The 13,981-nt window shown below is 42.4% G+C and overlaps 1 protein-coding gene across 4 annotated transcripts in view; it reads left to right on the forward strand.

Annotated features, from left to right (window-relative positions):
* ckap5 (cytoskeleton associated protein 5) overlaps window positions 1-13,981 on the forward strand; it is a 188,275-nt gene that overhangs the window by 100,104 nt on the left and 74,190 nt on the right. For all 4 annotated transcript variants that reach the window (XM_072466631.1, XM_072466633.1, XM_072466634.1 and 1 more), the window contains exons 22-27: window positions 3,238-3,412; window positions 4,162-4,275; window positions 11,235-11,363; window positions 11,440-11,634; window positions 12,147-12,267; window positions 13,588-13,694. In XM_072466631.1, the coding sequence (XP_072322732.1) occupies window positions 3,238-3,412; window positions 4,162-4,275; window positions 11,235-11,363; window positions 11,440-11,634; window positions 12,147-12,267; window positions 13,588-13,694 (841 nt within the window). The remainder of the gene's footprint in view (window positions 1-3,237; window positions 3,413-4,161; window positions 4,276-11,234; window positions 11,364-11,439; window positions 11,635-12,146; window positions 12,268-13,587; window positions 13,695-13,981) is intronic.

Below are 13,981 nucleotides of genomic sequence, written 5' to 3' on the forward strand. Positions count from 1 at the left end.
CGGTGGTCTAAGCTCCATATCGTCAGCAAAGTGGTGAAAGGTATCATCAACTGTGCAATCAAGTGGCATTTACACAATAACCTGTTCACAGATGCTCAGTTTGGGTTCCACCAGACCCACCTGCCTCCGGAACTAAATACAGCCGTAGTCGAAATATGGACAGGGGGCTGAACTCTAAGTGAGAGTGTCTGCCCGTGACATAAAGACAACATTTAGCTGAATTTGGCACCAAAGAAACTGAGCAAAATTCAAGTAAATGAAAACGGGGCTGGTTTAGCACACTGGGCTAAATAGCTGGCTTTTAAAGCAGACCAAGGCAGGCCAGCAGCACGGTTCAATTTCCATACCAGCCTCCCCGAACAGGCGCCGGAATGTGGCGACTAGGGGCTTTTCACAGTAACTTCATTGAAGCCTACTTGTGACAATAAGCGATTTTCATTTCATTTTCATGTGAGTTGGACTCCTGGTTGGAGTCATAGCTAGCACAAAGGAAGATGATCATGGTTGTTAGTCAGTCATCTTGCTTAGGACATTATTGCAGAAGATCTTCACGGTAGTGTGGTACGCCCAACTATCTTCACTTCATCAATGACTTTCCCTCGATAATAAGTTCTGAAATGGTGGTGTTGATTGCAGCGTTCAACACCATTTAAAACTCAGATATTGTAGCAGTCCCTGTCCATATGTAACATGCTAGGACTGATAAATGGCAATAACGTTTTGCCACACGTGCCATCTCCAAAGGAGAATCTACCCACCTCCCCTCAATGGGCTAGACAACTGTTTTGTGATGCAGAACAAGACCAGCAGCGCCGGTTCAATTCCCGTACCAGCTTACCCGAACAGGCGCTGGACTGTGGCAACTAGGGGCTTTTCGCAGCAACTTCATGTGATGATAAACGGTTGTCATTATTATTATTATTATGTCCATCAATGACATTGCCAATGCTAAATCCAGTACCATCAATATACTGTGGGTTCCCATTGATCAGAAACTTAACTAGACCAGATATAAATAGTGTTGCTGCAAGGGCAGATCAGAGGCAGGGTATTCTGCAGCAAAGACTTTGAGATGAAATATTCTCCACATGCTTGGATGTGGTTACTCTAATATCATTAAAGAAACTCAACGCCATCTTGAACATTTGCTCCCTCCACCACTGGCACACAGTACCAGATATACTAGATAGAAGATGAACTGCAACAATTCACCAAAAATCCTTCAATAGCACATTCCAAACCCCACCACCTAGAAGGACAGGGGCAGCAGCCACATGGGAACATCACTAACAGCTTCCTCACTAAGCCACACACCATCCTTACTTGGAACTATATCGCCATTCCTTCATTGTCGCTAGATCAAAATTCTGGAACTGCCATCCCACCAGCACTGTGGTTGTACCTACACCAGATGAAGGCAGCTCGCAAACACCTAGAGAACAATTGGTGATGAACAACAAATGCTGGCCTATTGACGCCCACAACTTATGAAAGAATAAAAAACGTTAAAATAGGAATGCACTGACGCCAAGTGTTCTGGTCAAATTAATTCAATGAATCTGCTTGTTAAAGGCTTGATGCCACCTATAGATATTGAGTGAATTTTCTGTGTGAGGAGAGGATTTTGATGAGATGTTCTTTTTTTTAATGCAATATTTCTTATTCTCCTTTTTCACATTTTCTCCCAAATTTACACCCAACAATAATCAGTAACGAATGTAACGTCAATCCACATATCAATAACAATGATCCCATCCTCCCACCAAACCCCAGACATTAGCCTGCATGTTAAAATATTCAAATGACAAAAAGGAATCCGGAATCCTCCATAGTCACCATTAACACATACAGTCTTGTCCCCCCCACCCCACCAATGTTCGATGTGATCCAATTCTCGAAAGTGCATAATGAATAACGCCCATGAATTGTCGAACCCCTCCATCCTTCCCTTCAGTTCAAATTTGACCGTTTCAAGCGTCAGGAATTTCAGCAGGTCCCCCTCCCACGCCAGGTCACAGGATGGAGAGGTTGATCTCCACCCTAGCAGCATCCGCCGATCAACGAGGCGAAGGCTAAGGCACCTGCCTCCGTGCCCTTTTCCAACTCCGGCTGATCCGACATCCCGAGTATGGCCTCCCGAGGGTCCAGGTCCAGTTTCACGTGCACCACTTTAGAGATTACCCTAAACACCTTCCAGTAATCCTTCAGCTTTGGACAGGACCAAAATATGTGAACGTGGTTTCCGGCCCACCTCCCCTGCAACGTTCACACACATCTTCTACCCCCTCAAAGAGCCGCCCCTTCCTCGCCCTTGTAAGGTGCGCTGTACACACCACCTTCAGCTGCAGCAGCCCCAATCTCGCACATGAGGTGAGAACCCCTCCTCTATACCCTCTCCCAACTCCCCACTTTGCCTTGATCCCTTCTAGCGGCGCCTTCTCCTCCTCCAAAATAGCCTTGTTAACCGCCGATACTACCCCCTTCTCCAGTCCCCCTGTCGGCAGCACCTCCTCCAGCAATGTGGAAGCCGGCTCTACTGGGAAGCTCTATCTCCTTCCTGCAAAGTCACGAACCTGCATGTATCTAAATATTTATCCCACTCCAGCCCATACTTCGCTCCTTCAATCCCGCAAAACGACTCCCAAGAAACAAATCTTTTAGTGTCCTAATTCCTTTCTCCTCCCATCTCCGAAAATTTCCATCCCACTTCCCTGGCTCAAATCTATGGTTCCCCCGAATTGGCATTTCCCCCGAATTGGCATTTCCCTTGACCCTGCCCCCAACCTGAAGTGCTGTCGAAGCTGCCTCCAAATTCTCAACAAAGCTATTACTACCAAACTCCCTGAGTATCTCCCTGGGGCCTTCAGAAACGGCGCTGTCACTAGTGCCTTCAATCCCGAATCCCTACCCAAACGCTCCTCCATTCTGACCCATTGGGAGTCAACCCCTCTGACCCAGCTCTGTACTTTCTCCACATTCGCCACCCAGTAATAATACATCCGGTTCGGATGACCCAAACCCCCTGCCTGCCTTCCTCTCTGCAGCAGCACCTTTTAAATTCTGGCCACCTTCCCCCTCCATAGAGCACGATAGTTATCTCTTTAATTCCTCTAAAAAATGCCTTTGGGAGGAAAATTGGCAGGCATTGAAAAATAAACAGGAATCGCGGCAGCACATTCATCTTAACCGCCTGTATTGATGAGATGTTCTAATTGAACTTTATTTTTCAACAAATAGTGACAAGATTACTTCTGAGCTGGTAGAAAAGCTGGGAGATAAAAACTGGAAAATCAGGAAGGAAGGTTTGGATGAGTTAAGTACAATTCTAAATGAGGCAAAACTTATTCAACCAAATATTGGAGAACTTCCTGGAGTCCTGAAAGGGCGGCTAAATGACTCAAATAAAATTCTGGTAAGTCCTTGTGTTTGAAAACCTGGGTCTATTTGATTGTCCATAATGGAGTATACAAACCGACTGTTTATTTTGCATGATACCAGCTGCTATGATCTGAGCTGGGAGGTTATTGTGATCCATTTGGGGGTAGTGCCTAAACAATATTGAGTAATCTGCTACAGTCTTTGGAGGCATTGTGGCTTGATCTCATGACTACACTAGCTATGACTCCAGTTGGAGGGCAAGGGACCGCTTCCGTTTAAACTACTATTGAGGTTACACATTGTGGCAGGCAGTTTTGCATTTTTTCAATGTTTCCCCTCCTCATTCTTTCTACGTTCCTTTCATCCAATCCACATGATGCAGCATTAATTTGTAGGATAAAAGTGAACTTTGACAATTAATGTATCATTGTAATCTCCATGGACAACCTACCTCCCCATGGGCAAGCTACCCGTGATCTTGGTATTTTTCTAGCAATACTGAGACATGCAACATGACATTGTCAAGCTCTTGTCAGTGTGTGGATACATTTTGATTTGTTAGAATATTCCACTTTGAAATAAACTGAATTGTAACAAAGGCTTGCTTTTTAATTTGATCTTGATTGAGCATCAACTTGTAGTCTTAAATGCAGAGCTGTCTTACTACTAAGGATTCGAATTGGGCAACTATCTTGGCTCAAGTTAACTTCATTCACTGATGTAAAATATTACCTTTTGCATTTTTGAAACTTTGCAAATCTGAATCCGTTATCTGATTCTCAGGTGCAGCAAACACTTACAATCTTGCAGCAGATGGCCACTGCTATGGGGCCGAATGTTAAGCAACATGTAAAAATCCTGGGTATACCAATTATCACGGTATTTGGTGATAGCAAGGTAAGAGTTTCAAGATTAAATTAAAACAGTTGTGACCATTCTGTTTCAAGTGGGCTATGCTTATAACTCAAGTATTCTAGGCTAGTTAAACAAGTGAATAGCATATGCGGCACAAGCTATTCGGCCCACGTAGTCCATGGTGACCTCATGCCCTATTCTCCGCCTCCTTTCCTCCCTCTGTAAATTGTAACAGCATATGAAATGAATGAAAATCGCTTATTGTCACAAGTAGGCTTCAAATGAAGTTACTGTGAAAAGCCCCTAGTCGCCACATTCAGGCGCCTGTTCGGGGAGACTGGTACGGGAATTGAACCGTGCTGCTGGCCTGCCTTAGACGTCTGCTTTAAAAGCCAGCGATTTAGCCCAGTGTGCTAAACCAGCCCCTATAACCGCCTGGCTTCAATTGGATCGGCAAGAGAATCACATGAAGGAAATCCCACAGATGGATAACTGAGAAGAGATATTGGGGGCCTGGGGTATGTGTGGTTGACCATGTCAAAGGCTCCAGAGGATGAGAAAAACAAGGTGAAATCATGCATCACTGTCACAGAATTTACATAGAACATACAGTGCAGGAAAGGCTATTTGAAACAACCAGTCCACACTGGTGTTTTCTCCCATCCTCCCAAATACCTCATCTAACAGAGCTTAACTCTGTGTTCCCTTCTCCCTCATATGTTTGTCTAGTTTCTCTTCAAGAGCGCCTGGATTATTCTACTCGACTACTAGTGGGTAAAGAAGTTTTTTATTGCCTGTTTAACTTCTCAGTTACTATCTTAGATTGATGGCCCCTAGTTTTGCACATTCATACTTTTGTAATATGATTAAAACTGCACAAAGCTCTCTCCCAAGCATGGTCTAACCAAGGTTTGATACAAGCTTAGCATAATTTATGGTTTTCAATTTTATCCATCTAGAATCATTGAATAAACCTTCATTTTGCTTCTGCCAAACAGGAAAAGACCCATTTATGCCAACTTTGTTTCCTGTTAGCTATCCAATCTCTAATCTACACAATATGTTACCCCTTACATCATGAGCTTTTATTTTCTGAAATAACCTTTAATGTGGCACCTTATCAAATACCTTGTGGAAATCTATGGTAAGCACATCTGTCAGTTTCCCTTTATCCACGTCACTCGTGACTCCTTCAAAGGACTCCAATAAATTGGTTAAAGATGATTTTTCTTCCACAAAATTATGTTGGCTCTGCCTGATTGTCTTTCATTTTTCCAAGTTTCCTGCAATAACATCTCTAATAATGGCTTCAACATTTTCCTTATCCCAGATGTTAGGCTAACTGGTCTGTAGTTTCCTGCTTTTTTGAATAAAGGTGTTGCATTTGCTATCTTCCAATCTAATGGAACTGTCCCCTAAATCTAGGGAATTTTGGAAAATTAAAACCATTGCTTCAACTACCGTACTAGTTGGAAGACCTTGGGGTCAAGTCCATCCAGGCCAGGGGATTTAACACACCACAGACACAACAATTGTTCATACCACTTCCCTGTTGATTTACATTTTCCTAAGCTGCCCCCTTCTTTCCATTTCCTGATTTACAGCTATTTCTGGGATGTTACTTGTGTCCTCTAGTGAAGGCCCTCCGATTAAATCATCAGCCAGCCCTCTCTCAAAAGGGACGATAGTGACTTTCACTTTGTGAAGACTGATGCAAAATACCTGTTTAATTCATCCACCATAGTTCTACTTTTCCATTACCAATCCCCAGACATGCCTCTATTGGGCTAATGCACTATTTACTAACTCTTATTTAAATATCTAGGAACTCTTACCATCTTTATATTACTGGCTTGCTTTCTCTCAGGCTCTCCTTTTCTTTCCTTATCAATTCTTGTCATTATTTGATAATTATTTCATTCCAATCTTCTGACCCATCGAGTCCACTCCACCATTCAATCATGGCTGAATTCAACTCCATTTACCCGCTCTCCATAGCCCTTAATTCCTCGCGAAATCAAGAATTTATCAACTTCTGTCTTAAAGACACTCAACGTCCCGGCCTCCACCGCCCTCTGTGGCAATGAATTCCACAGACCCACCACTCTCTGGCTGAAGAAATTTCTCCTCATCTCTGTTCTAAAGTGACTCCCTTTTATTCTAAGGCTGTGCCCCCGGGTCCTCGTCTCCCCTGCTAATGGAAACAACTTCCCTACGTCCACCCTATCTAAGCCATTCATTATCTTGTAAGTTTCTATTAGATCTCCCCTCAACCTCCTAAACTCCAATGAATATAATCCCAGGATCCTCAGACGTTCATCGTATGTTGGGCCTACCATTCCTGGGACCATCCGTGTGAATCTCCGCTGGACCCGCTCCAGTGCCAGTATGTCCTTCCTGAAGCGTGGGGCCCAAAATTGCTCACAGTATTCTAAATGAGGCCTAACTAATGCTTTATAAAGCTTCAGAAGTACATCCCTGCTTTTATATTCCAAGCCTCTTGAGATAAATGACAACATCGCATTTGTTTTCTTAATTACGGACTCAACCTGCAAGTTTACCTTTAGAGAATCCTGGACTAGGACTCCCAAGTCCCTTTGCACTTCAGCATTATGAATTTTGTCACCGTTTAGAAAATAGTCCATGCCTCTATTTTTTCCAAAGTGCAAGACCTCGCACTTGCCCACGTTGAATTTCATCAGCCATTTCTTGGACCACTCTCCTAAACTGTCTAAATCTTTCTGCAGCCTCCCCACCTCCTCCATACTACCTGCCCCTCCACCTACCTTTGTATCATCGAAAACTTAGCCAGAATGCCCCCAGTCCCGTCATCTAGATCGTTAATATATAAAGAGAACAGCTGTGGCCCCAACACTGAACCCTGCGGGACACCACTCGTCACCGGTTGCCATTCCGAAAAAGAACCTTTTATCCCAACTCTCTGCCTTCTGCCTGACAGCCAATCGTCAATTCATGTTAGTACCTTGCCTTGAATACCATGGGCCCTTATTTTACTCAGCAGTCTCCCGTGAGGCACCTTATCAAAGGCCTTTTGGAAGTCACGATAGATAACATCCATTGGCTCTCCTTGGTCTAACCTATTTGTTATCTCTTCAAAGAACTCTTAATAGGTTTGTCAGGCACAACCTCCCCTTACTAAATCCATGCTGACTTGTCCTAATCCCACCCTGCACTTCCAAGAATTTAGAAATCTCATCCTTAACAATGGATTCTAGAATCTTGCCAACAACCGAGGTTAGGCTAATTGGCCTATAATTTTCCATCTTTTTCCTTGTTCCCTTCTTGAACAGGGGGGTCACAACAGCGATTTTCCAATCCTCTGGGACTTTCCCTGACTCCAGTGACTTTTGAAAGATCATAACTAACGCCTCCACTATTTCTTCAGCTATCTCCTTTAGAACTCAAGGATTTAGCCCATCTGGGCCTGGAGAATTATCAATTTTTAGACCTCTTAGTTTCTCTAGCACTTTCTCCTTTGTGATGCCTACCATATTCAACTCTGCCCCCTGACTCTCCGGAATTGTTGGGATATGACTCATGTCTTCTACTGTGAAGACTGACGCAAAGTAATTATTTACTTCCTCAGCTATTTCCTGGTCTCCCATCACTAGATTACCAGTGTCATTTTGGAGCGGCCCAATGTCTACCTTTGCCTCCCGTTTGTTTTTAATGTATTTCAAGAAACTTTTACTATCATTCCTAATGTTACTGGCTAGCCTACCTTCATAATTGATCCTCTCTTTCCTTATTTCTCTCTTTGTTATCCTCTTTGTTTTTGTAGCCTTCCCAATCTTCTGACTTCCCACTACTCTTTGCCACATTATAGGCTTTCTCTTTTGCTTTGATGCATTCCCTAACTTCCTTTGTCAGCCATGGCTGCCTAATCCCCCCCCTCTGATAACCTTTGCTTTGGGATGAACCTCTGTACTGTGTCCTCAATTACTCCCAGAAACTCCTGCCATTGCTGTTCTACTGTCTTTCCCACTAGGCTCTACTCCCAGTCGATTTTTGTCAGTTCCTCCCTCATGCCCCTGTAGTTACCTTTATTTAACTGTAACACCTTTGCATCTGATTCTACCTTTCAAATTGGAGATTGAACTCTACCATATTATGATCACTGCCTCCTAAGTGTTCCCTTACTTTAAGATCTTTAATCAAGTCTAGCTCATTACATAACACTAAGTCCAGAATGGCCTGTCCCCTCGTGGGCTCCATCACAAGCTGTTCTGAAAAGCCCTCCTGTAACCATTCAATGAATTCCCTTTCCTTGGGTCCACTGGCAACATTATTTACCCAGTCCACCTGCATATTGAAGTCCCCCATGATCACTGTGACCTTGCCTTTCTGACATGCACTTTCTATTTCGTGGTGCATTTTGTGCCCTTGGTCCTGACCACTATTAGGAGGCCTGTACATAACTCCCTTTATGTTTTTTTTGCCTTTGTGGTTCCTCAAGTCTACCCACATAGACTCCACATCATTTGACCCTATGTCGTGTAGTGCTATTGATTTAATTTCATTCCTAATTAACAAGGCAACCCCACCCCCTCTGCCTACCTCTGTCTTTTTGATAGGTTGTGAATCCCTGGATGTTTAAATGCAAGTCCTGAACCCCCTGCAACCATGTCTCTGTGATGCCTACCACATCATACCTGCCAGTCATAATCTGGGCCACAAGCTCATCTACCTTGTTCCGTACATTGCGTTCTCCCACGCTTTCTTTCTCTCTTTCCCCCCTCCCCTCCACTGCTTTTCTGACACTGGCGGTTGGCAGCTTCCAGACCTGAGCCAGCAGGGTCGCATTCCAGAGTGGCGGTGATCGTCCTGACATAGCCTTAGAGTCAGGCTCACACCCTGTGCTCCTGCTGCAGGACCTCGGGCCTTGCAACCTCTGCCTCTGATGACGGCAGTGGCTCCGACATCAGCACATGGTAGCAGCTGCCCCAGAGTGCAGTGCAGGAGTGTGTGGGGACAGAATCAGATGACATAAAAACTAAAAGGAAATCAGAAAAACAGGCCCACAAGAATAAATGATATTAAATCAAAACAACGTTAAGTGGGGCAATTTAAAACCCGGACTTACTTATTTGCCCACTGATGCCGAACTTCATCAGTTTTTAAAATGTTTTTTTCACCTAGTTGAACTCTAGCCAAATTTCATCTGCATTATTACTTTCCTTTATAAAGAATTAAATAGTCAGAGGCTTTTTCACAGGGTAGAGGGGTCAATTACTAGGGGGCATAGCAAGAGGTGCTCACCCCAGTCCAACGCTGGCATCTCCACATCAGGGGGCATAGGTTTAATGTGCAAGGGGCAAGGTTTAGAGGAGATGTATGAGGCAAGTTTTTTTTAAACACACAGGGTAGTGGGTGCCTGGAACTTGCTGCCGGAGGAGGTGGTGGAAGCGGGGACGATAGTGACATTTAAGGGGCATCTTGACAAATACATAAATAGGATGGGAATAGAGGAATACGGACCTAGGAAGTGTAGAAGATTTTAGTCTAGGCGGGCAGCATGGTCGGCATAGGCTTGGAGGGCCGAAGGGCCTGTTCCTGTGCTGTTCTTTTCTTTGTTCTTTGTCAATGATGTTGGCCAAATAAGGTTTTTCCTTTTTGAGAGAGTGTTTCAGTTTCTCGATTTTCTAGTTTCTCAATTATTTTTCCAGCACCCAGGTTAAGTTGACTGATTTGTCGTTCCCAGAACATATTTCATCTCCCTTAAGTATATGAATAATATTAGCTTTCTTGCAATGCATCCTTTTCTAACGTTAAATATATTTAATAATATCATTGCCATGTCTTTAAAATGCACGATATGATTAGGAATTGTACCCCCCCCCCCCCCAAGAGTTTCATTAGCTTCTCCTTTTATTTTAAATGTAAATATATAATTTCTAATCTTGTCTTCTGATGTCATGTTCACCTGACTGTGTCCCTACTAAATACTGAAGCAAAATGATTATTTAATATTTTTGCCACTTTGTTCATAAATGTCTGCGGTTTTTATCATGTCCATCCCTGAATGACCCAATTCTCCTTTGACTTTGGCCGATGAATTATTTAATAGCTCCCGTTTGCCTTCCTAAATTTTCTCAATCTCTTTTGTAGCCTCCCTTGCATGGATAGTGGGACAAGACATGTGCCCCTTTTCCCCCCTCCATTTATATTTTTATTCACCCATCGTATCTCCTTGTTCATAGAATTTACAGTTGCAGAAGGAGGCCATTTGGCCCATCGAGTCTGCACCAGCCCTTGGAAAGTGCTCCCTACTTAAGCCCACACCTCAACTCCAAGGGCAGTTTAGCATGGTCAATCCACCTAACTTGCACATCTTTGGACTGTGGGAGGAAACCGGAGCACCTAGAGGAAAACCTCGCAGACATGGGGAGAACATGCATACTCCGCACAGACAGCGACCCAAACTGGGAATCGATCCCAGGTCTCTGGCGCTGTAAAGCAACAGTGCTAACCACTGTGCTACCATGCCACCCTTTGTTTTTAGTTCATGTATTTTGTCTTTCGAAGAATATAGTTTTTTGGATTGTGAACACCCTTTTAAAATGTTACCTTTTGCTGATTGTGTTCATTTTAATTTCTCAAGTTGTATCCTGTACCTCAAAATTTGTCCCAATCTTGTCATTCTGATGTACTTTTGAGATTAATGTATTGATATTTTATTTTAACTGATATTTGAATTTTTTGATGAATACAGTTCATTTCAATCGATGTCAAGTAAACTGTTTTTTTACTTTTAAACCAGCTTTTTGTTTCGATTGAGCAGTCTATTTTTATGGGTTAAAGTTCAATTTATTTGGGGGTCTGCCCATTTGACCAAGTATTAGGAATTTCATTTTTTTTGAGTTTACAGGTCAACTTTCTATTGGTGTAAATGTGTTGGTAACTATTTGAATAATGTAATGGCTAATTTTAATTGCAAGTTTAATTTCAAGTCCTAAATTGAAGGACCGTTTGCTTCGCAGAGTAATGTTCGGGCAGCAGCACTTACAACTTTGAATTCTTGGGTGGAGAAAACTGGTATGAAGGAATGGCTAGATGGTGAAGACCTTTCGGAAGAACTGAAGAAGGAAAACCCTTTCCTCAGGCAGGAGGTAAGTCCAGGCTAGCTTAATACCTTTATTAAAGCATTTATTTGACCAGAATGCTAACATTTTATTTATTGCTTAGTTGTTAGGTTGGCTGGCAGAGAAACTACCAACACTGCGATCTACACCCCCCGATCTCATTCTTTGTTTGCCTCATGTATATGCTTGCTTGGAAGACCGAAATGGAGATGTCCGAAAGAAAGCCCAAGATGCACTGCCAACTTTCATGATGCATCTTGGTTATGAAAAAATGGTTAGGGCTGCTGCCAAGTTAAAGGTATTGTTTTCAATTTTAAAAATATAAATTGTGGTTATTTTCATGTAGGATTTATTCACAAAATCTAACTGAACTGATTGAATATCCTTATGCACTTGAACTTGTCCAGAGAACTAGGTGCTCATGCTCTTCATTCCTATCACCCCATCCGGAGAGCTTTTAGGTAATTGAAAGTGCTACATTGGAACTTGGAAGTGTTCCTATATTGTCCTGATTGGCTTTCCACCTTTGTACCCACTGTAAATTTGCGCTCAGCCAGAACTCTGCTGCCCGCATCTTAACTATCACCCAAGTCTTGCCTCAGTGATTTATATTGCTTCACTATTTGATTAAAATATCATTGCTGATTATTGCTTGGTGTGCAATAAGTCATTTAAATGTGGCTCATAATCAGTGCAATTTAAGTAACTTGAAATGTAACCGCAAAATTGTTTCTATATTTGTGCAATTCTGAGAGTATGTATTTTGTGGTATCAATAAAACTGCACATACTAAATTGCTTTTTCTCTTAGTCTACCTCAAAAGACCAAGTGGTGGCAGCTCTTGAGAAGGCTCAAGCCATTGTGCCAGCTAAACCAGCAGCATCAGCTAAAACATCTTCAAAATCTAATGCAGCCAGGCCACCGAGTACAGGTAACCATTCTTCACCTATTATTTGTTACTGAATTTAATAATCTGATGTTGGCACTTTGAACTGAGTTACACACTTGCCGTGGAGTCAACAGTCAAGAGAGGGAGGAAATAAAAGAGGGAGCAAGTCTGCATAAATGGGGGAAAAGTCAATGCAATGTAAAGAAGGAGAAAGTAAAAGGCTAATTGAAACCGCATCTTGCGGGGGGAAAAAAGTGAACATTTGGTATTAGTTGGTCAGTCTGTGGTCATGGTTGTGGACCTTATAGAGGTTCCTCCTTGTGCTCACGTATTTGTTTTTTGTCTTCTGCCCTGCTTCAAAACCAGTTACACCTAAAGTGCAACTCGCTACCCTAGCTTTGTTGAGGTCAAAGCCACCACCATCTTTAGTAGACTTTCAGGGTACCTTTGAAACATTTCTGCTCACTGCCATGTGATCTTTAACCAGTTATGAGCTGGGAGTACAGAGCCTCAGTGAGGAAGGTTGTGCGAGATGGGCTTCGGAATCCCATTCTGAGGAAGTAATGGGCCACTTAAATACATTGGTCAAGTTGAGTGTGATAAGATTCTCCAAAGCTTTTCTTATTGTTTGTCTCATTTATGCTTCATCATTCTTGCTACTTTTTGTATTTTTACCCTGTTACAGTCGCAGCGGATGCTACGAGACAACCAGACGCAGAATGGAACTCTGGCTCAATAGACCATAATTTTTTTTTTTTTGGGAGACTTGGATGAACAGGCATAGGACTACCAATTAATTTTAACTAAAGAATAAAACATTTATTAAAGATGAGACGATAGATTATAATACAATACACAGATTTTTAAGGACAGCACAAGTTACAAAATATACCTTGTACTATAATGTTTGAGGCAGGTTCTTTGTTTAAACCCTATTTTTTTTCACATTGTTAATCCTTTAATTACAATGCAGATACAATTTTAAATGAAACCAAAATCCACAGACATGTCGGCACCTTTGTTTAACACGAGCTAACTGAAGTTTTAACCCTTTCTTATACCGAAACTTCAAAATGTAACTTCAAGCTATACTTTTTTTCTAATAAGCTAAATCCAGATATAGATTACTTGAAACTACTTATTTCCTGACAATGCATGCATGTCATGCCCCTTTTGAGATTAGTCATTTAAACGGTCATCCTGTTTTTCCTGTACATAAAGATTATCCATAATTATATATAGCCCCTTATTTAAATTGTGATATGTTCGAAATGTACTGATCTTTTTTCAGCTGCTTGAATATTATCCAGTGTATTAACTGCCCATCACAATTTATACATTTTTATCAACTTTCTTTGCCAGCCGCCATGCGTGCGCACAGTGCCACCATAAATGATGATACAGATGCTCCTGCACTTAAGAATGACCCAAAGAAGAACAAAGCTACTGGGCCTACTGCCAAAGTTAAGGTAAGTGTTTATATAAGATTTTTATTAATTGGGAGCCAGTTGACTTTCCTCTGACTTTTTCCCTGCTTTTTCACTCAAGCTCCCTTCTTACTGCCCCCATCCTGCCTGTTCCAAAGGATATGGACAGCACGGTAGCACAGTGGTTATCACTATGGCTTCACAGCGCCAGGGTCCCAGGTTCGATTCCCATCTTGGGACACTGCGGTGTGTGCACGTTCTCCCCGAGTCTGTGGGTAAATCTGACGGTAAACTAGCTAGTAATCTAAAAACGAACAGCAAGAGCTTCT

The sequence above is a fragment of the Scyliorhinus torazame genome, chromosome 10 (genome assembly GCF_047496885.1).
Source record: "Scyliorhinus torazame isolate Kashiwa2021f chromosome 10, sScyTor2.1, whole genome shotgun sequence".
NCBI classification, from domain to species: Eukaryota; Metazoa; Chordata; class Chondrichthyes; order Carcharhiniformes; family Scyliorhinidae; genus Scyliorhinus; species Scyliorhinus torazame.